The sequence below is a fragment of the Cyprinodon variegatus genome, unplaced genomic scaffold, assembly GCF_000732505.1.
Source record: "Cyprinodon variegatus isolate N-32 unplaced genomic scaffold, C_variegatus-1.0 Scaffold878, whole genome shotgun sequence".
NCBI lineage: Eukaryota > Metazoa > Chordata > Actinopteri > Cyprinodontiformes > Cyprinodontidae > Cyprinodon > Cyprinodon variegatus.
Window position 1 is genome coordinate 214,263 of NW_015151331.1, and position 23,419 is coordinate 237,681.

Here is a 23,419-nt window from a genome sequence, read left to right on the forward strand (position 1 = left end):
TGTTGTCCATGAGAAATGGAAAAAACTACAAAATGTCTTTCCTTAGAATAAAAATGATTTCTTAAAGCAGCCTCTTAGTACGTTATAAATACATATAAATAGAAATATCAGCATAAGAATCTGCCATTCTGTTTGCTTTGTTATAAAACATTAATGTAAGTGTAGAAGAAGGAATGGTTTTTCCTCCCACTCCCTCACCTCCAAGCTGGGTTTGCACTATATATACAGTATCTGCCTTTCTATCGCTAATCCGCCTCATTCGCAGCACCCAGCTGCTGTTTGTTTCACTGTTCTACTACAGACGCTGTCAGTCTGCGAGCCATGGCTGTATTTACAATATGAGGTGAGCTGTTTCTCCTCTACACTATGCTTATTTACAGGGTCCAGACAGACACACCGGAGGGGAATCTCCATAACTTTTCAAAAAACATTTAACGGAGAGAGGGATACCTTTTTTAAGTTTAATGGATTAGCTTTACTTTCTGAAACTATGGCTAATGACTGGGATCGGTATTTGCAATGTGAGTTTTTGTTTGTTTTTTCTACACATGGACGCACGTTTTAGGACGTTTTAGTGACGCTGTGTTGCCTTGAAATAGGAAATGAAGTGAGCCGCTTTATACTCAACTACCACATCAGATATAACGGGATCAATATATGGCCGTTTATATCAACCCGATCGAGATCTAAACGCTTCAAAACCACACAGTAGCCTTTATTCTCACACCACTACGAGCACTAATAACCGTCACACCAAACCTGTCCCTAATGGGCTAGCATGCTAATGATATATATTGTTTCCGGTTGCTGTCTGTTATTTACCTGCTGACTGCTAATGCTAGCTTGGTGTGCCATATGGTCAAGCTGTAAGCATTGATTAGTGCGGTTTATTCACAATTGGATTAACCAACGTCTGTTGCCTTTAACAGCTATGAAAACAGAGTAGTAGTCAGCTTGTACTGATAGAACCGTTGCTGCTTAAAGGTTGATTTATGCCGGGTGTTAAAGTCACAGCTTTTATTAAGGTTCAATGGGGTAAATATCGGTAAGCGCAGACTGCAGTTGCTTCTTAGGGACACCCCAAACACTGATACCTGGTGGACCAACTTCCCGAATGTGGACTAGGAGGTCTCATTGCAGACGTAATGGTGCGAAAAATTCCTGTTATGCTCACCTGATAATAATATGATTGACTGAACCGTATTTATACCCCAACACATGGCAGATGTCTACATGATGGTGAGCCGTTTAAACACCACACTAATAGCAAAGCAGACAGCAGACATCCCAAGTTCCAGAAACTCATCATTCCTCACCATGGCCGCTTCTAGACAAGGGCCAACAGGGGCCAGTGCCCCTGTAGATCATATCCTGGCCCCTGTACCGAAGACATAATACTCAAAGAAATTCTAATGATGATATATGCTGCAACAGACATGGTTACTGATAGGTCCTGTGGATGTGCTTCATTTTCTGATTTACTAATTATTCAAAAACAGTAAAGTGATAGATTCATTGGTATTGAGATAGGATCCCAGTTTTTATCTGCTAAATATTTTTTTTTTCAAAACACATTAAAAAAAGAAGCTTTTTCTTGGGTTTTAATTCAAATTTTCAATCAGAGATGGAGAGATAATTTTTTTATTTTGAATAAATCATGATTTGTCACAAAAATTGCTTAAACGCTGAACATTAAATGTTCTCTTGGTAAGAAAAATAAAAAATAAACTGTAGGTAAAGTTGAATATCATAGGAAAGCCTTCTAATGACTTTAATGTTCTTAATAAAACCTGGCTAAACACTAAACAGTTGATATGTCTCTTTCTACACCTCTTTACTAATTTCTCTTTTCTCATTTTTTTTTCTGCTTATAAAACCTGAACTGTTTTTAAAGGAGCTTGAGATGAGAGGCTGGACGCTCAGAAGTGAGGGAAACTCAAATGGCTGGGCTCTACAGACAGTTTAACCTGCTGTAATAAAGAAGCAACAGAATCGGAAAACAATAGAATGGAGGAAACACCTCAGAAACCTGCAAAAGCAGAACCAAGCCCCACACACAGTCCAGCACCCAGCCCAGTTCCCAGTAGAGCACCCAGTCCAGTTCCTAGTCCAGTTCCCAGCCCACTGCTGGAACGAATCGCTCTTCCTACCCCGAATCATGTAGAGGTAAAGTACTGGACTCCATGTTTTTTGTCAAAGGGAGAATTCTTTAGGGAACCTCCTATTTTTAATAACATATTAACATGTTCTAATACATTCATTCTGATGTAAATGCTGGATCATAAACCATTTTTATGCAATGGGGACTTCTTTAAACATCAAAATTCCACATTTTGACAAAGTCAGTGTATGTCTAGAGTCTAGCTGGAATCGTATTGACATTGTTTCTCTATGTTTTGATTCCTCATTTAAAGCATCTAAATATAGGCCAGGTCCAGGTGGTGGTACGGCGCTGCTCGACTCCTAACCTAACAGAGGAGACCACCTATTTTATTCCACGCAACCCTGTGGTGGACGCTGGCACTAACACGGACCCGCCAGTGGTCTGTTGTCCGCTGCTCCGCAGAATTTGCCCTTGTCCGCCACGAGGGGTCCCCGCCTCTATTATTACCAAAGGTAACCAAGAGGTAGTCTTTGGTGTTTTGTCATTTATTTTAAATTTTTTGCACGTGTGCAAATAACTAGAAACATGTAATTGAAATTACCAGTGCAGGGTAGTTATATTTAGATGTGAAACTAAATTTAAAAAGCTCTCAATTGGGTTAAAATATCAGAGTGTTTTTTTATTTCCTCTGATTAAAAAACAAACAAACATGTAAGTCTTGCTGACTGGTTGCAACATGATGTCTGTCTTGTCTTCCCTCTACAGTTCTTTTGGCAGCTGTGTTCTTTGGTGTGGTTTGGTCCATCACTGAGGACGAATGTCGTCCAGGAGGGAACCTGTTTGGCATCACCGTACTCTTCATCTGTGCGCTTATTGGTGGCAAAGTAGTTGCCCTCATCCGTCTGCCTAAACTTCCACCTTTTCCACCACTTCTTGGTAAGGCCGACGTGTTTACATTGAGGCACTGATTTCATTACGTTACATTAGTTTTGTTTAGAGTAAAGCTAAAAATAAGTAGGCTAATTGGTTCTTCTTTAACCCTGGAATAGCAATTTTTAATAGGGAGGTTTTTGTTCATAAAATCATAAAAAAAATTTCCAAATTACATTTAAAATCCAACCACCTATAAAATTCCAGTCTTAAAAAAAAAAAAGTTTTTCCAAAAACAGCTGGTTGTACCCAAAATAATAAGATTCAATTTGCCCCGCAACACCTAGATGTACATCATGTAATAAGATTTTTTTTTTTGTCCAATGAGATCCTTTTTGAAAGGAATAATAGTAATGTTCAATTTTTTTATGGGGTTAAAAAAAAACTTGTTTAATTTGTTAGATCAAGTTGTATGATCTTTTTTACATTTGTGAGTTCTTAATTGTAGCTGGACGTCAAGGCCTCATGGACATTTCCTGTCCATGTTGGGAGCAAAGGTTACACATTGTGTGTGAGAGAAGAATACTGGATTTCTTTTACTTTTATACTTCTTTTATACTAAAACTGCTAAAATGATTATACAGGCTACATTTAGACAGTTATTTTTTTATTTCATTAGCCGTTTGCACTGTCAGCAGTAGTGCATACTGTATATCTTTGACGACTGCTGCTTTTCTGAACCAGGGGAGGCAATGGTGTTAATTAAATCCAGACCGTAAGTATTACATCAAGAAATGTTGAAACACATAAACACATAACTCTAACGGTTTAAAATGGCTGTTGTGAAATGCTCTGAAATAATAAACTCCAGAACCTACAGCAAGAGTTTAGCACAAGATGAGTGTTCTGACTGAATGATCTTAACTCTCTTAACTTATCAGGAAGACCTCCTCGCTGTTTGGACACTGTCAGTCAAAAATCCTTAAATATGTTGGCCAATCAGCATCAAGCATTCACCTGCCCCTGTTCCATAGACCCCTTAGGAGGTTTAGCCTCTCTAAAAATGACATATTTTGCCGTGTTATCCAATCAGTACTCTACTTTCCACTGCTTACCTCAATAGACAGAGGCTCAAACCTGACCAGGAATTTCTCATAGAGACTGACAGGCAGCGTTCTGCTTCTCTAGAGTGGAGGGGAGACTGTGTCTAAGAGCAGAATAAACAGCTGATTAATGAGAAGCATACTCATAAAGTCAGCCGCATTTTAGCTCATATTTAATGCAGTTCAATGACTACATTGATGAAGTTTGACAATGCATATTTTAGCATTAATTATTACTAAATTTACAGGGGACGTTTAGCCTCCTTAGTATTCAATGAAATATCGACATCGCTGTATACATAGCAGTGGTAGTCGAGTTGTATAAAAAAAATAATAAAATAGAAGGGGGATGGCGGAATTTTTTTTCTTCTATGAAGCATACATAGCCTAATTAATATCGTCTATTAACCTAAAGCAATATGCATGGTATGGTTGTTACATGTCAGGTACGTCGGTCATTGACCTTGACCAAGGCACGTAACAGTAGAACTGCAGTCAGTCCCTGGACTGGCATGGCTATCACTGCCCCTTACCTAGTTAGGGACTACTTTCCCGCTGTAATCAGCTTCAGTCATGGTAGGTCACTTCTTTGATTTTACTTTGGAAAATCATTTGGCAATGAATCTATTAAGATTTGGAACAAAACCTCACAAAACATTACAAAAGAATATCTGAATTCTTTTCAGTCAAGTATTTTTTTTTATTCAAATTCAATCAATTAAATTGAAACAGCTGAAGTACTTTTCAAAATCTGAAAAAAAACTGCTTACAAATTCAAATACATTCAAATTAGCCTAAAAATGAAATAAGCCTTTATAAAATCTAATAATTTCATTCACCTTTCAAATATTCATATAGAGTATTTATTTTATAAATAGCCTGTTTATCAGAAACTCAGTATTGCTTCTATTAGCTAATTTGAAGTAAGCTAGGCTACATGCTGGCAATGAATGAGTTCAAACTATTTAACAGGTCCGTGGAGCTAAGCTATTTACCATCGATCGGACAATTCATTTATGACCATTGGCCAGACATTTACGTCACATTTGGCAGTTCTTTCAAGATAATAATGAAATATTTTATCTCTTAAATTGCTTAAATAAAATTCATTTTTCTTTGATTTTTCTCCTCCGGGTTTCCTCTGTTGAGCAGAGAATTACCTCCCCTGTCACGGGAACGCGCATCGCCCTAAACTCACGCCCATTGATGAGAAAACGGATGGAAATATGAATGAAAAGGGACATTTCAAACATATTGTTATTGTTTTCATTTTTCTTATACATGGATGCCTTAAAATTGATAGTTTTGGTGTTCAGATAAATTTGAATTAATAGGATTTTAATAGGATTTTATGGAGACATGTTTCAGTGGATGTGCTATAGTCAGTGTACAATGAATAAATTGTCTGCTCAGTGGATGCCAATTCCCAATTTTGCTATCAACACCATTCTAGATCACTTCTGACACTTTATTTGTTAAACTTAGAACCTGGAACCTGCCGAAGATTCAATATATTTAGCTTAGATTAAATCATTGCATTCATATTGTTTTTATCTGACAGTAACCCTACATTAAACCAGATACATTGATATAGATTGTACTTTATAAATATCTGAATCTTTTTATCTAACTTTTTCCATCTAGCTACATAAACATTGAGTCATTTCACATGATCCGTGTGAAATACAATCCGCAAAAAAAAAAGAAAAGAAAAACTGTTTTTGTTGTTGAAACGTATCTTTTTTCCTTATTCTCGCTGTCTCTTGGCTGCAGGTATGCTGCTGATGGGCTTCCTGCTGAGGAACATCCCAGTTGTAACAGATGGGGTTTACATAAACGTCAGGTGGTCATCTTCCCTGAGAAACATTGCTCTGGCTGTCATCCTGGCCAGAGCCGGCCTGGGGTTGGATCCCAAGGTATGACTTTATGTTCACAGGGAAGTTAGTTAGAAGAACTCGGATTGGTTTAACACTATAATTCTAAAACTTGGTTTTCTTACACCCACAAACTCTCAGAAACAATGGTTCCTTCAACAACTGCTGAATAGAAGTTATTTCCTCAGATTAAATAGGTTATTTAGTTGTTTTTTTAATTTTCTCTTAAATAACAATGTGCAGTTTTTGGTCTGGTTTGTAATTTACTTTAGAAAATCCTTAATATTTTGTCAAGTAATGTCGAATCTTCTTAAACAATGTTGTTCTCGCCATATTAGCCTATTAATGCTTTCTGTAGAAAAGCTGAATGACGGCTTATACACTAGTAGCTATTCAAAATTTCCTCATTTTCCTTGATGGGCCCTTGGCTGGTCCCTTAAGATTCCTTATTTAAACACCAGTCTTTTTACAGAAATATTCTTTCTGTCATGATTTGTGGACATTATCATCTAAAGAGAAGTGCCTTCTCCTGGTCAGACCCTGTAATTCAGTGAAATGGTGGTCAGATTAAAAAAATATATGTGCCCAGGAGAAGGAGGGGGTCACGCCAGTGGCTGGCCATTGGCCAATGGCCATTCTGAGGAAGGGCCATTTTGAATGGCTGCTACTGTAATATCCACACATCTAAACATGTATGTTTCTACTGCCAGGCTCTGAGGAAACTCAAATCCGTTTGTGTTCGGGTAGCAGCTGGACCCTGCTTGATCGAGGCCACAACTACAGCTCTCATTTCTCACTTCCTCATGCACTTGCCTTGGGCGTGGGGCTTCATTCTTGGGTGAATGCAACACTTCACACTCGTCATGTGCATTTATGATCTCACATCTACATCTAAATGTTGCTTGTAAAACTGGAGTACAGTGCCTCTCAAAAGTAGCCCCTGCCATGTAAATACTGTAGCTGCAGCCATCTTTCTATCAACTATGCCTTTGCAGAACACCTTTCACACAGCATCATTGTGCACCAACCATGTTTCAGTGTTCATGATGAGTTCCAAGTGATTTGCAGTGTCAGCTTTCTGCCACATACTGTGTTTTTGCATGAAGCCAAGTAGATCAAGTTACCTGAACTCCTGGTTACTTTTACACTAGTCGCCTTTTTTCTGAAAGAAAATTCCAGTGAAGTACAATGACTTCTGGGGTTTAAGACTTTAAAAGTATTAGTATTTTTCCAAGGTGCTATTCTTTAGAATCACCAACTAGTCTCCTGCTTAAGACTAACTTCAATACTCTTTTCTGATGTTGCAACTCTGGTTATTCTCAAAGACTGTGAAGGTTCCTCCTACTGTAGATTTCAGACTTTTTCCTTAAATCTGATGTCTGAAAAATGTCAAAGAACAATTTTGGTGGTCTGTCGCCTTCATTCACTGCTAGCATCTTTTCTTTGCATTCTGACAGTCCAGATTAGAATAGTGAAAACTTTTTATTTGTTACATGTTTGCAACAGTAAAGTAAATCAATGTTGTTTTGCAGCTTTGTTCTGGGTGCAGTGTCTCCTGCTGTGGTGGTGCCCTCCATGCTCCTGCTGCAGAAGGAAGGATACGGCGTGGAACAGGGCATCCCCACCCTGCTGATGGCTGCTGGAAGCTTTGACGACATTCTCGCCATTACAGGCTTTACAACATGCCTGGGCATGGCCTTCGCCACAGGTACTCCCTGTGTTTCCACAGTAATATAATTCGGTCTTGTACTTTTGTGACTAAAAACTTGCCTGTTCTCCAGGGAAGAAGCAGCAGGTTGGTCAACAATTAGAATTACACTAAAAAACATTAATGCTGGCTTGCAGTTTATCGGCTGCACAGTAGGAGGTGTAAGTGTGCAAATTATTCTTACTAGAACCTTTTCAGTGTATGTTTTTAAAACCGAATTCATACATCCCAGAGTTAACTGCATATTTAAAATAAAAAAAAAAATACCTTAAATGAACTATTATTTTCTCCGATTAGGGTATCAATCCTGCTTGGAAGGAAGAAGTATATTTCAAGAGAAATGGAAGCCACTGAATAAGACCAACTTGCATGTTTACGTTGAAATTCTGGTATTAGCTGAGTTTACAGATCTGAAGACGAACCGACTGCTAGTCTATGGGATGAAGAGAATTTAAGGCCCATCATTTGGGCAGCAATGTCTCCAGAGGCATTTCACATGATATTTTGTGTGATCCGAATTGACAACCGTGATACCACAGATGGTCGAAGTGAAAGAGACTAACAAGCAGCATTCAGAGATGTATGGCATAAATGGGTTGAAATACTATCTTTGTTGTACAACCCTGGTCCCCATGTCACTGTAGATAAGTGTCCATTCAAGGGCCACTGTGCATTCTGGAAATATATGCCCAACAAGCCAGCCAAGTAAATGCAAATCCCTTTATTCCCACAATGGGGATAGTCACTCACTGCATTTGACCCATCCCTGTATGGCATCTAAATAGGGCAGCCTGTGATACAAAATCTAGCTATGCTTGGAACATAAAGGTTGACACTGGAAAGCTACCTCATCTGATGAGAATCAGGGGAGGTGTGTGGTGCTGGAGATGAGTGAAGGGCTGCAAGGTCATAACATCACATGCAACAACTTCTTTACGTGCTATTGCCTTGGGGATTAACGTCAGAAGAGAAAGCTGACCATGTTGGGAACAGTCAGAAGAAATAAGCCAGAAATTCCCTGTGAAATTCTGAAGAAAAGACCTTTGCTTTCCTCAATATTTGTTTTTACTGAGAAAGCAACAGTTGTTTCTTACTGCTCAAAGAGAAACAACAAAGATCTTGTAAGGAGCACAGTGAAAACAGATGCATATCTGAGCACAAGAAAAGACAAGAAGCTAGAAGATTATGGACTGCAACTCCACCAAACGGGGGGTTGACAACCTGGACAAAGTCACAGCAACATAAAGCTGCCAGTGCAAGACAGCCCGTTGGCTTTTGGTAATTTTTTTTAAAACATTGTTTATGTGTCTGCTTGCAACACTTACATCCTATGGACTGAAATTAATCAGTAAAGTAATACTGGCATATTGTATCAATGCCGGATATTCCTGGATGAACTGGGAAAAGCAGAGCCGAACTAGGCCAGTAGATCCCGTACAGCTGCAGCTGAAAGAGTCTAGTTTGTGCTATCCAACTTATCTGCAGCGTATCCTGTGAATGCAGGTGCAAAAAAAAACTAAAAAGATGCCAGGTATGTCCTCCTCAAGAGTGTAGCAAAACAAGCACCTCATGTGTGAAATGCAAGAAGCAGTTATATTCTGCCTATAATGTGGAGGACACTGAACATGTATAACATTACATAAAAAACTTTAACCAAGCTGATCTGTAAAATAGTGCTTGAATACAAAATTAAATTGGGTGTCACTTATCAAAATATTTACCCAATCAAAAATAAAAGATTTCTGACTGTCCTGATACAGTCATACAGTTATACGTTACTGGACAAAATGTCCCACAACATAATCAATATAATTTTTTTCCCAACATAATTTAAGAGTTAACTTTTTTTTTTAAGCAATTCATTATATTATATATATATAAAATTTATAAGCATCTTTTTCCTTCCAGATTCCACTTGGTATAACCTGCTGCGAGGTGTCCTAGAGGTTGTAGGAGGGATGGTTGCTGGGATCCTCCTTGGCTTCCTTATTCAGTACTTTCCAAGTGTTGACCAGGTACGTAATCTGATGTTGAGTTGCCTTTTTTAAAGCGATACATCAGGATTTATTAAAGAGCCTCACTTAAAAGGTTGAATTTAACACCTTAAGTATAGTTAAAATACCAACTACTTTTGATTAAAAATACAGCAACATCAAATTCTTAAAAAGATGTTACATAAAGGCTGCTTTTAGAATATTATGTTTGGTTTATGGTAAGCCGTGCTAGCCACACACTGTGTAGGACTAAGGCAAATCCAGGCTTTGAGTCAAATAAAATGCATTGTTTAAGTATAATTCATTCATTTTGCCTGACTTGCCTTGACCGGCACCCACCTGGTGAACAATACCTCCTTATCGACCGACCCTTAACAATCATAGACAGGTTTCAGGTATTACAGGCTAACGAAGGAACCAAACGACCCACTCGTCGGTTACCATTTGCATGTTTCCAAGCAATACAAGGCTTTGTCTATATAAGACTCAAACTCACTGCAGATCCAGACATTTGAATTGAGAAAGCTTCCTGGAGAGGTGGGCAAACCTCTTCAAATCTTGGAAACCAAGTCCAGTGGATTTTTTTTTACTTTTACGGAATGACTATGACTTGGATGACTGAGAATCTTCATCAGTTTATTAAAAGACAATTGGAAACATGAAAGGTTGCAAATTTTGAAATGTATCCTAACAGTTTTACCAACTTATTAGCTATGCAGGTACCTGGCATTATGGGGCTCCATCTGATCAGTACTATACCAAACTGAGACTCCATAAGATTTATCTGAATTTGGTAAAATGTCAATTGTTTATAACTATGGTAGCACCTTACCTAAAAATCTATGCCTTAGTTTTTTCTGATTATCCTCTCATCACTTAGCAGAGCAGTTTGTAAGACATCATGTGAAGAGCCAATAACAGCTCAGTAAACTGTTTTTGACAAGAGCATTTAACATACATAAACAAATATATAGTAGTAACATCTAACAGTAGTGAAGCACTAATGTTCACGTTTCATGATGCTTCAGAGTTTATAATAAACTGCTTCATGTAAATATTTAATCTTGGAGAAAGTACATTTGATCTCTATAAATGCTGCTAGAATTCAGTCTACTGCTCTTTATTTATTTTTATTTCTAACTTTCTCTGTTGTAGAAGCACCTAGTGATGAAGCGTTCCTTCCTGGTTCTGGGTTTGTCCGTCTTTGCTGTGTTTGGCAGTGGAGTGGTGGGCTTTCCAGGCTCGGGGGGTCTCTGTACCCTAGTGTTAGCATTCCTGGCTGGCCTTGGCTGGGGAGCAGAGAAGGTAATAGAATGAGCACGCCATAGTCATTTGCAAAGTCAATTTACCACTCTTAGTTTGCAAGGACACACAGCCATAGTGTAACAAACATGCTCTTTACTAGTTATTTAATAATGATTGTTTTTGCTGTATCCTAAACTTAATTGTTTTATTCCTTCTTTATACCGTAAAGGCCCGTGTGGAGGAAGTGGTTGGGTGGGCGTGGGACGTGTTTCAGCCTCTGCTGTTCGGACTGATAGGAGCCGAGATTCGAGTCTCTGAGCTGGAGGGGCATGCAGTTGGTGAGACGGATACACAAAGCCTTCATAGTAACAGTGTCATCATAGTGAAAAATTCAAATGTGACTGTATGAATGTATGTAAATATATTTGCTTAACCAAACAAGCCAGGAGAGATGCCAGCACTCTCTCAAGTCCTGAAAAATATTAATACCGATGTGCAGTCGACACTGCCGTCCCTCACACCCCGTATCTTTTTTTTAGATCTCCTGTTTTGTTGTTTTTTTTAGAAATAAATGTAAAATATGTTATGTAAGCATGAATTAATCATACTCCCATTATTTGTAATTTATTTCTAATTGAAACTATAAACCTCAATGTGTTTTGTTGGAATTTTTATATGATGACGCATAAAACAAAACTTCCCTGTAGCTGCATAGAGCCTGAGATCAGTGCAGAGATTCATCAAAATACAACTAGAGCTATGATGGAACAGCTCACCTCAAAGCGTGTTGAGTTGGAGGCCTAAATACAGCTGTAGCAGAACCTGCAGGACCTGCAGCGAATGCTGCAAAGTGTCTTTCCAGAGGGCAGCAGGGAGAACACCCCATGGTGGGGGTGTGAGGGATCACTGATGATGTTTATGATTACATCTTTGGAAAATCTATAATTCTTTTTTCTTTTTTTTCAGTATTCCACTTATTGGGCTTCCAGAGCCCAGAGTTTTTGTATTTAGATGTGTTCTTATAACTGATAGACATTGAGCGTGTTATATTTTGTTTGTTGTGGAAAATGATTATTTCACAGCTTGAAGTTTGTTGCCCTTCATATTATCTGGTCGCCTCCCAGATGACTGATTGAAACCAAAACAATTTTTTGAAGGAAATATGTAATTTGTGATTTTATTATGAAGCTTAAATTGGGGTGTGGTGGATAAATAAATAGATTGGGTAGGGAAAAATGGAAAATTAGATTTTTAAGCCAGGTCTAAGTATTGACTTAGGTGGCTGAATAAAAGTTAACACACTTTTTTTTATTTATTAAAAAAAAAAAAAAAAGGAAAACCATATAGAATTTCTTTCACAAGTATACACTACTATATGTTGATCTAACGTTTTAAACCCCAAAGAAATCCAGTGAAGTTAGTGGTGGCAATATAAATATAAAAATATAAAAAATGAAAGCTATGCAGAGGAGGTGTCCCTGTATAACTCATCTGTTTATGTCCTTACAGGTCTGGGTATAGCCTCCCTGCTCATCGCTCTCCTGGTTAGAGTGCTCTTCACCTATGTGTGTGTGTTAGGTGCGGGTTTCAACGTCAAGGAAAAAATCTTCATAGCTCTTGCATGGATGCCCAAAGCAACAGTTCAGGTGAGTCAGTGCTGGAATATGTCAGTAGGTTCTCATTGGAAGCCTTCCTTGTTGTGTGCTTCTGCAGACTTCATGGCAGAAACGCATTAAAAATACAAGCACTGACATGGTTCCATTTTATTTATGACCTGGTGACATTTTGAGCTGTCAGCCATGAATCACAGCATTTCTTTGTGTCTTCCTCAGGCAGCAATAGGCTCCAAGGCTTTAGACATTGCCAGGAATGGGAATGACAAGGAGCTGCAGAAGTACGGCATGGATGTGCTAACTGTTGCCGTGCTATCCATCCTCCTCACAGCTCCTGTAGGTGCTCTGATTATCGGACTCTGTGGGCCTCGCCTCCTGCAGAAACCAAAAACCTCGGCCTGTGGTGAGCGAGTCAAACCCAATTTATCGACATTTTTCTTAGGTGGGTATACCCTGATATTGAAAAACTCAACTCGGCTCGGCGACCCTGTGTAACCCTGTTTTGCATAGCGACCTTCCAGTGGTAAATAGTAGCCTCCTACTTTTCATATTTCACCTTTGAAAAAGCTGTGTTTGCGCATGCAGAATTTGCATAGCCTTAGATCCCTGTATCGCTCCTCGTTGCATCAACACATTGTAAATGTAAGCTGAGTTATATCTTTGTTGTTGATTTTATTTACTTTATGATAAAAAAAAAGTGGCCTAAGCCATCTTTTCTCCTTTTTTTCCATCTCTCAGGTACTGCAGCAGGAGCTGAAGAGAACACTGAAACTCCTGTCACCTTTGAGAGTACACTCTGACATCCTGATCTAATAAACAAGACTCAAACCTCAGTTGTCTCAGCTGTTCTTTAGCCACTGAGTGGCTCAGCTGCTGACCAGTCTGTATTTATAGCAGCAGGTGGTTTCCAGGCCTCCAGCTGTGTGTGCGCTGTCATGCTGTATGAACTTTACACTACAGCTACTACTGTGTCTAGCTTACAATGAACATTTTTTTTGGTCGACTTTTTTAACATAAGGACATTTTTGTAAAGAACTTTTTTTTTTCATGACATTTGAAATATTCAGTGATACTTTTTTTTTTTTTGCAAATTCAGTTTGCGTTTGGTATTATGTTCTTTTAGGAGCTACATGGGATTAAATATATCGTTATAGAAATAATGTTTGGATTAGCAGTCCAGAATCAATGTTTTTAGTTATATCGCATTAATTTTGATGATTTTTGATGTTTTCGTATGATTGTTAATAGCTGTTTTTTTTTATTATTTAGTTTACAAATACTAAGGACTCAGGACCTTGATATTCACTTTAGATTCATACAGAATGCTGCTTAAAATCCTACAGTATCAAAGATCATGTGCTCTGTATGTTTGAAGCCTGTTTCGTATGTGTGTGTATTTTTACAACCAAAGTTTTGAGCAAATCTTACATTAATATTGAATGTTAGATTTTTTTTTCTACTACATATATATTCAGTGCACTGTTTTTGTTTACCCTTTTATGTCATAATCCTAAATGTTATAAATTAAGAGACTATTTATGATTTATATCACATAAGATTTTTACCGAAAAAATAAACAATCACATTTGCAAAAAGAAACCTTTATCTTTGTTTTAATCATTTTTGGGAAGGGATGGCTTTTGGTTTTCTACTGCCCTGTAGAAAACATCAATTCAGTTAAATCTATATTTTACCAACTTGCAAAAAGATTGAACTTGAGGCAATAACCAGAAATATATAAAAACCAATCAGATATATGACTTAACTATTAAATCACGGCAGCTGAGTTTCTGTCATTGCTTCACTTTCTTATCTTAACATGTGACATGAACAGGTGATTTTCTGGCCTCAGCATCAGCTCTAACAATTTTAGATGTACTGTTAATCGACCCTCTGTTATTTTTTATTTTGCATCTGCAAGACAGTGAGCTCTTATCAGGAGTTTTCTGTGGGATTTTACACCAGTACCTTCAGATGTCTTCAGAGATTACCATTTGGAAACAAATTAAATACCCCTCACACAAATATGTAACATAAACAGCTACTTATTAAATTAAACCCCAATAATGCATTAAATGCATTCATAAAACCATATCTTTTATTTTACCTCTGTATTGTGAATTCCACTCACATCGATTCCTTCGGTACCGTTTTGTTTTTGTACTTTTTATCATGAACCAAAAAAGCTCTGAAAACGGATAAACTATTCATGAGTAAAATCTGACCAATTTCGCTTCCATTTCAAGGAATTGTGCTCTTTCATGTCAGGGAAGCAGATCTCTTCAGATTAATACTGATCCTAAATCCTTTACATGTGAAAAATCGACCAGATACCATCAGATGAGAAATATTCCCATATCATGATGGGTTAACTGCTGTGCTTCACTGTTCTACTGGCCTCATTCCAGTATTTGGAGCTTTTCTGTTAAACTGCAGCTCTTGGACACAAAACGAGCAGCTAAGTTTAGCCAGTACACAAAATATTTCACCATTTCTCTGTATGCCAGCTCATGCTTTTTGGCAAAATGCATTCTCTTCATCTCTTTTTTAAAGGTGGACCTTTTTAGGGCCTACTACCAATAGACTGATTTCACACCAATTTTTTCTAATTGTCACGGTACTCAATGTTAAAGGGATTCTTTCATCCCCTTAGGCTGATCATTGACTGGGTCTTTACTGTTTTGGCTTTTATTCCATTGGGATGGTAATGTCTTTATTTCTCTGGTTAGGCGCTTCTATTTTAAACCAGTACAGATCATTTTATCCCAGCAACATATCATTTTCTGCACCTCTTTTTAAGCCTTCCATTTTAATTCTTGCTTTAAAATACATGTTTTTCAGAGCAATTCAGGAAATCCAATTTTTGTCAGAGATGCAATCTTTATACTTACCTTAATACCACCTGACTGACATTTCTTCACCTACGGTAATTAATAAATTCACCATTTCTTCACCTGATTAAAATACAGTTATTGGTCTGGTTAGCTATTGTTGTGAACTCATATATTATTCTTCTATGCACCGAATAAAAATCCAGAATATTGATACAAACTAGCAATAGATCAAGGCCAAATTCTCAGTTATACACAGGTCTTTAACATGGTAACCCTGATGATGTTTGCTTTCATTATTATATTCCATGCTCAAATTTTCAATTAAAATAGCGAGAATCACATAAACCGAGAAGCTGATCCCTTCAGGTCGTCTATAGTCACTGAAATTGAGCACAAATCCTTTGAGAGCAGCTGAGGAACATCAAACTTATAAAACACATATTTGCATTTTATTACACTCCCACAGCAGCATACAAATTCTTGTTTTTATTTTTATAGCAGAGACCTTTTATACAGAAACAAAGCAGCGGACTAGGACATGACAGAGTTAAAGGAGCATCCTTTTAAAACTTTCAGCTGAAAGCTTCATGAAGACTATTAAAACATGATGGCAAATAAGCTGTTAAATAATGCATGGGCCCTTACTTTTATCATTCATTATGAACAATTCTGGAGAATAACACATCACAAGTGATATTATATATAAATATATATATATATGAAAGGACTTCCGTAAAAACCTACGTGCGGAAAATATTTTGCTCAAAAATATAGAAGTTATTCTGCCAAAATGTCAGCATGCAGAAAATATAGCAAATCAAAAAGCAGAAAAAAGTAAGTAAAAGAAAAGTCTCTATGTAGCAGTTCTTTTCTTTAAAGGGGTCATAGAATGCAAAACTGAGTTTACATTTTCATAGATGAATAACGATAGTTTAGTGGGTGAAATGGACGTACAGGAAAGTTCAAACCTCATCGAAACCTCCTTTCTCTGCAAATCTCACAATTCCAAACTTCCACCATAAAACAGGCAAATCCAAACGAAGCACCGAATTGACATCAATTTGGGGGATGTTGCCTTATTTGGTTCTGGCCTGTACTTTCCTCACACCCCAAATCGACATACAGACCAATCCACTGGTTCACTGGCCCAAGAACATGAATAGAGGTATATGTAAGACACCAGTTTAGCTTTTTAGCCTACAGTTGGGTTTACTACAAGAATTACAAAGCAGGCATTTTCTCTATTGAAAATGAGCCAGAACCACGGGCGGAAATGCAGAGTTCCAGGATGCACGGAGAAAGGGGAACATTTTCACAATCTTCCCAAGGATCCGAAGACTTGACATGCATGGATTATGTTTTTCTATCAAAAGAAGTTTGATGCTCAGTTGTTCATTTGCTTTAAGCATTTCACAGAAGACAGCTTTAAAAATCTTAGACAGTTCAAAGCAGGATTTGCTAAACTTCTTTTACTGAAACGAGGGGCTGTTCCAGCTGTAAGGACACCACAACCTGGGAACGTTTGGCTGACTGCCTTGCCTGTGTTGTCCAGGCTACCGTCACTGGGTCGGTTCGGTCTCTCCGTCGCTCATGGCTCGGTTCTGCTGCACTGTAGTCGACCGAAATCCCAGACGATTTTGAATTTCACTCTGACATTTTTTTAAGTATGAAAAGTAGGACATGTCCGGGAAAAAGAGGATGTCTGGTCACCCTATCATATCAACACTGTTGATGTTTCAGTTAGTGAGTGCTTGTTGCTATGATCCGTCTTTGCTCAGCAGCTTGGCTCGTTGTAAACCAACCAATCAGCGCACAGCTCATCTAAATATTCATGAGCATACCATAAAAGGAAGAAAAGCTGTTGTTTCATTCTTGGCCTTTAAACCAGGCTTGCATTAGGGCTCATAGAAAAGCAAATGTGCCATTTTCAGCCCAACCAATGTTACACACCCTATTCAGAGACATTAAGGACCAGCACCAAATACCCTATAGAATCATTCTATGACCCCTTTAAAAGATAAGGTTGCAGTGGTTTGAAATGTTTCAACACAACAGAACTAAAAAAAAATAAATCATGTCCATGAGAAGAACAGATTACCAAGCATCCCACACATACTTATACATTCATTACATACATCTTTATCTATCTGAAAATATCTCGCATCTCGAAAGTGATGCGGTTGAAAATATTTGACACTCAGATTGGCAAATGTTCTAGAGACAATAAAATAAGGCATTCATGACAAAATGGTTCAAACTGGTTGGACAAGGAAACTGGGTATTTCATCGAAATAACTATTTAACTGGAAAGAAGAAACTCCAGCCCTCGAACTCCAGCTATTCTCATTCAAAGTTATCATAAAGTCATTGCAATAACCTCTCAGGTGCTTCGCTTCACAGTGGTCCCAGTGAAATGAAATATAAACCCAACGTACAGACAAAACACTTAGAAAATAATATGGAAACAATTATTTAACATGAAGAACTGAGCCTTTAACAAAAAAAAAAAAACACACAAAAAGAGAGAAGAAAAAAAAGAGAACTACCCAAACTACAAGTTTCCAATTCACACTTAAACAATGGACTGCTTTATTCAAGAAAAACACAACTATAAGAAAAAAAAAAACAGTACAGGCTAGTCAGATGTAAATTATAGTATCTTCTTTTTAAGGATGAGAGGTCCCACGTTGTCCCCGGTTAGTTCATTGTGCTTTAAGTGTGACTTGTCACAAACAGGAAACTAAAAGCAGGAAATAACTTTATGTTAGCAGATTAACAAGTTGCATAACCCTCTAACCCTAACTTATCTGAGAAGATGGCAATATAATAACTGACTAACTTGTCATCACGGCTCAGCTGTACTGCCATTTTAAGCTCAAAGATAAGAAGTCCACTTACAGTTTTGGAGCGCCAGCATCGACAGTAACACACATTTGCACTGTTCAGGTCCTCGATGTCTATCTCGTTGACCACTTTAGGGTTCTCTTTCTGGATCTTCAAGTTGATCAGGCTGTCTCTCTGCTTCTTTTTCTTAGGCAGGAATGGACGGATGGTCAGGTAGCCCAGCAGAGCCAGAATGCCAAGGAGAGGAAGCAACCGGAGCCACTCAGACACTGTGGGCACACAGAAAGCAGACTTCGGTCAAGGCTGGAGCACAGCTGCAATACAAGGTCCTAAACGGCCAGAGTTCTAATAAAAATAAAAAGAGAGAGATCATATCTCTCCTATCCTAGCTTCTCTTCATTGGCTTCATGTTAAATCCAGATCGGAATTTAAAATCCTCCTTCTCACATATAAAGACTTAAATGGCCAAGCTCCATCTTACATCAGAGGTCTGATTGTTCCTTATGTTCCTAACGGAGCACTTCAATCTGCAGGTTTACTAGTGGTTCCTAGAATTTCTAAAAGTAGAATGGGAGGCAGATCTTTTAGTCACCAGGCTCCTCTCCTGTGGAACCAACTACCAGTTTTAGTCCGTAAGGCAGACACCCTGTCTACTTTTAAGGGTAGGCTTAAAACTTTCCTTTTTGATAGTTAGAGAGGCTCAGGTTATCCTGAGTTATCTCTATAGTTATGCTGCTATAGGCTTAGACTGCTGGAGGACATTGCAACCACTTGTTTCCATCATTCTGTTTCATTCTATCTAATTTTGTCATTCTGCAGTATTTTTTAGTTCCATCTCTCATATTATGTGCTCTGGTTTTTCTCATAGCTTCATCTGGTCTGTTCCTTTTTCACTGTGACACCATCATGGAGAGAAATATCAGCTGTGCTGCTTCCATCAACACCTTTTTTTAGATGTTGGAGCTTGGCCTGTTTTTTGTGTAGTCCTGTTTCTCTGACTGTGACTAACTGGATGTGCTCTCTTTCATCCTCTGACATGGGAGCTCACTCAGAGCTTGTCTGTCTGGCTGTGTTTCCTGGACGGGGCCGCCTGTGGAGCTGGATGGAAGTTGCTTTTTGGATCTGTTCTTCTATTTCTATGTCTGCTTCTGTCTCCTTGAACCCCAGTCGGCGTTGGCAGATGGCCGCTCACACTGAGCCTGGTTCTGCTGGGGGTTTCTTCCTGTTAAAAGGAAGAAACCACTGTCGCTAGAAGCGTGCTTAGTGTGAGGGATTACCTTTGAGTCAATGATTCGATGCAATCAGCTGGTTTTCCTTAGACAGAAAACTTCAATTCAATTTGACTCTATGATCTGGTTGAACTGTCTCTGTAAAGTGACTATAACTATATAATATCACTATCACTATATCACTATATATTTATATATCACTATATAAATAAACTGAATTGAAACTGAATTAAATTGAATAATCCTTTTTTTTTTTTTTAGAATCAAGTATTGTTTATCACAAGTATTTAGATTCAAGTATTGCCAAGTGGTACCTGTTTCAAGAGTAATATTTGTTAAAGTAATTTGTTGTTCTGATCTAGTCTGAAATTGATTAAGATCCGTAAAATGAGAGACCTTAACTTATTCAAGATAGATTTTGTGGATACTCAGCAGCGACCAGCATCCAGCTCAACTCAGACACCAATGGCAACTCCGTGTAAAGTGGAAAAAAAAAACAAACTTATCAATTACTGCAGTTCTGTGTTTTGGCCACAGGTGGCAGTATCATTAGAAAACACTGTAATGCCCAGTTAATCAAATGTTTTCCCTTAGTGTTAAAATAATAATTTGACATTTGCCTTTTCTAAATGCTCAGCTCATCTTTGACCAATATTAAAAAATCCTTTGATGATTTAAAGCTTAATTTTCTTAATTGGTAACAAAATAAAATACTTCAACCTACTATGAAATACATGAACAAATGTATTTAAACCCATAATAGCTTGTTAACCTTTAATCTCATAATGTTAAGTTAAAAATGAGTCATGCACTAATCAGACATTTAGTCATTGAAGCTGGACAATTTAGTGTGAATCATCTCTAAAACATGACATAAAGGTCAAGCCTTGAAATAAAAAGGTTTTCTTTTTCCATTTTTATTGAAATAGAAAATTAAAACTTGAAATTTGTCAAAAAAAAAAGCATTAGCAAGCAGGATGATTTAATCAGCACTTTTAAGTTTATCATAAAATAAAATCAAAGCAATAATCTTTGGAAATTAAATCTTTCCCCCTTTTCAAACTGGTGAATTAGGTGACCAAATGTTCTGGTTACTTTAGACCTACTGTGCTGTTGAATTGTAGAGAATATTTTTATAAAGCAGTATTTGTGTGCAACCTTTAATATGACACTGAATACATGTACATGACCTTAAAGAGGCGTTATTGTGTTTTCTAATGACGGCCACCTGTGGGAAAAACACAGAACTGCAGCTCTCTTCTTCTTGTTCTCATAGCTTCCCCTCGAACTTGACGTTTTTTTTTGTTTTTTTTTTGTTTGTTTTTTTACTTTGCTCACATTACCGGTAGTTGCCATTCGTGTCCGGGTTTAGCTGGATGCTTGTTGCTGCTAAGCACCCATAAAATCCATCTTGCATATAACGCTTTGATTATTTGCCAGGTCCGACCAATTTGGCTTCGTTCACACTGCAGGCCTTGATGCTCAATTCCGATTTTTTTGTAAAATACGATTGTTTCGCGTTGACGTTCAAATTTCCAAATATTTTGTATGTAATCTCCTGTGTGAACTGCAGTCATACAATGCAACTGTCCCACATGCGCAGTAGAGGACGCAATTACATCACAGGCCAGCGTGCTTCATGTTTACGGCAGTAAACATGTATGGTAGTGCTGGAGCGCATCTAGCGATTTTTCCCAACCATAAAAACTCAATCTTTTCAGGATGGTTAAACATAAATACTGCTCTCCGCATTGTCATCTGCAATGGTAGTTGTTTTTCTTTCCGCTTCTTCATAGCAAGACCCTGAATGAGTGACCTTAATGGCGTTCAGGTCGGATGAATGCGACCTGGCCGTTCAGACACAGGTCGCTTTTGAAAAGATCAGATTTGTATCAGATTAATGACCACATAGCAAAGTGGAAAAAAAAAATCGGATTTGGGTCACTTAAGGCTGCAGTGTGAACGAAGCCTTTAACACGGATGCGCTTGACGTCACATCTGCCAAGAAGTGCAGGAACTTCCGACCTAAAGTAAATTCTGGAAAATAGGCTACAGGCTTACACCCCTTTCACACTGGCGGAATTTTTTTTTTAAACTCGGGACTAATCAGCTTTTACTGGCAGTGGGAACAGATCACTGATGCGTGTCTACCCGGGACAAATGACTCAGCAAGCGACCCGCATTAAAGTGGCCTCGCTCTGATCAGCATGCTGTGGGAACCCCAGACCCAGGTTGACCCAATAAATTACATGACACCATTGAACGCAACATACAGAAGTCAACGCACTGCGCCAGCCGCATTTGATCTAAAAAGCCAAAATTGGATGACCAGACAAAAGAGCTAAATAATAAAGAACACCGACTATGCTCTGGCTCCTGTCCATGTTCATCTCCATTATTTACTTCCTTGATTTCCGTCGCACTGTTATAATCATCAACACTGATATCAACATTCATCCAGCCTGATGCCGTCATCAGACAGGCAGTGCTGGAGGACAGCGGCCACACAGCTTGACAGCAGGGGGTCAGACTCTGCTTTTCGGTCAAATGGGGAAAAGAGCGAAAAGCTGATTGTTAGCGGATTAACCGGGTTATGAAAAACCTGGGTTTTCATTGGGAAAGCGGCTTTATAGATGCATCGGCGCTTAAATCCTGAGGTTTCAGACGGCTCATTAAACCATGTTTTAGTCGTAAAGGGTCAAATAAAAAGAATATTTTAAAGATATTTTCAGAAAAACATACATAACGTCTATTTAACTTAGCCAGGCACTATGTGAATAAGTAAAAAAAAAAATAAGTTTAAAGAAAGCATTTCTTCCAATAAAACTTGTTTACATTTTATCATAATACTACTTAACCTGTCATAAGCCAGACTGATCTGTGTAGTTCAATTTGAATTCTGCACAGTATCAACCTGGCAAACCTGCTGTAGAAATTGTTCACAAATGGGAGGGACATTCAGTGCAATCCCTGGAGCTGATTGGGTAAATCACCAAGTGGCTCCTGCCTGTATGAAGCTTTTGGGAAGTTCCACACAGAGTTTGATTGGAAAAGGAAATCTAAAGCATTACATTTCTTACAGAGCTCAGTTTAATGCATCATCTGAAAATGGAAACGGTTTTAAATAATTTTCAATTACCCAAGACATTCCTGTGTCGTCTATTAAAGTATTGCTGCCTGCAGAAACAGATGCATGACTAAGAATCCAGGAAAATGAATAAATTATTGTTACAGTTTGTTTTTCTTTTTTCCATTTTTTTTGCGTATACACCTGTTATGGTACTCATTTCAGAAAATCTTTAATGAATCTTGTAAAATAAATTGGTAAAAGTAAGAACAAGCAGATCTGTTGGAGAGTTGCAGAACATCCAGACACCCCCACCCAGTCTAAAAAAATATCAGATTCCCATTAACAGTTCCCCTGCAAACCACATTTCCACTTATTCTTTCCATTTTTTCATAACAGCAGCCACATTTCAAGCCTTCTTCATCTGCACTACGTTGTTCCTGCTTATCAACCGAACCCCCCGAAAAGTACTGCTGCCCTAAACTAAAATTAAACCGAAATACCCCACACCATGCAGCTAAATCTCTACATTACATACAATTTGTTGCTGTTGTTTTTTCATATATTCGTATGAACCCTGAGAAAGAGCTATATAATTCCTTAGCTCTATTACATGGTGTATTTCTCTTCCTGTATTTCGCTATGTGCTATTTAAGCTCTAAAATCACCGGGTAGAGTTGTGATGCTCATGCAGGCTACACATGTATGCTAAGTCATTAAAGTGTCCCCGATCAGTTGTCCCCAACTGTCGTTAATTACCTGTTAATCGCGCAAATCCTCCGATTGTCTCTGGCAGCGGCAACTTCTTAAGATAGGCCGGAAGCTGCACTTTTATTATTTTTGCAATCGTTTCTAAAACCATCTTGACTTTCTCTGCTGGGCCAGGTTATGTGTTTGACTTGGGTAGTTCCTGGGGTTGGTTTGAGCCACTGCG

At 38.2% G+C, this 23,419-nt stretch overlaps 2 protein-coding genes across 4 annotated transcripts; one reads left to right on the top strand and one right to left on the bottom strand.

Annotated features, from left to right (window-relative positions):
• Positions 1 to 203: 203 nt before the first annotated feature.
• On the top strand, positions 204 to 14,577 carry LOC107099503 (mitochondrial sodium/hydrogen exchanger 9B2-like). Of its 3 annotated transcripts, none has more exons than XM_015397649.1 (13): positions 204 to 343; positions 1,895 to 2,166; positions 2,415 to 2,616; positions 2,870 to 3,040; positions 5,851 to 5,993; positions 6,662 to 6,789; positions 7,484 to 7,659; positions 9,568 to 9,674; positions 10,809 to 10,958; positions 11,128 to 11,236; positions 12,408 to 12,544; positions 12,731 to 12,953; positions 13,250 to 14,577. In XM_015397649.1, exons 2-13 carry the CDS (start codon positions 2,008 to 2,010, stop codon positions 13,309 to 13,311), a joined length of 1,767 nt encoding a protein of 588 aa, XP_015253135.1. In that variant the 5' UTR covers positions 204 to 343; positions 1,895 to 2,007; the 3' UTR covers positions 13,312 to 14,577. The 3 variants fall into 3 exon arrangements, with proteins under 3 accessions (XP_015253135.1, XP_015253137.1, XP_015253136.1); XM_015397651.1 differs by having other exon boundaries at positions 12,731 to 12,914; positions 13,250 to 14,576; XM_015397650.1 differs by lacking the exon at positions 204 to 343 and adding an exon at positions 429 to 521.
• Positions 14,578 to 17,298: 2,721 nt separating this feature from the next.
• Positions 17,299 to 23,419, bottom strand: cisd2 (CDGSH iron sulfur domain 2). Its single transcript, XM_015397652.1, has 3 exons — positions 23,245 to 23,419; positions 18,244 to 18,458; positions 17,299 to 18,085 (listed from the first exon to the last, which is right to left on the bottom strand). Exons 1-3 carry the CDS (start codon positions 23,345 to 23,347, stop codon positions 17,996 to 17,998), a joined length of 408 nt encoding a protein of 135 aa, XP_015253138.1. The 5' UTR covers positions 23,348 to 23,419; the 3' UTR covers positions 17,299 to 17,995.

Coding starts and splice junctions, on each gene's coding strand:
- LOC107099503 (XM_015397649.1), top strand. CDS start 2,008: ATGGAGGAAACACCTCAGAAACCTGCAAAAGCAGAACCAAGCCCCACA. Junction 5,994..6,661: donor GCCTGGGGTTGGATCCCAAG/GTATGACTTTAT, acceptor TTCTACTGCCAG/GCTCTGAGGAAACTCAAATC. Junction 10,959..11,127: donor TTGGCTGGGGAGCAGAGAAG/GTAATAGAATGA, acceptor TATACCGTAAAG/GCCCGTGTGGAGGAAGTGGT.
- cisd2 (XM_015397652.1), bottom strand. CDS start 23,347: ATGGTTTTAGAAACGATTGCAAAAATAATAAAAGTGCAGCTTCCGGCC. Junction 18,459..23,244: donor AGGATTTGCGCGATTAACAG/GTAATTAACGAC, acceptor GTGTGCCCACAG/TGTCTGAGTGGCTCCGGTTG. Junction 18,086..18,243: donor GATGCTGGCGCTCCAAAACT/GTAAGTGGACTT, acceptor TCCTGCTTTTAG/TTTCCTGTTTGTGACAAGTC.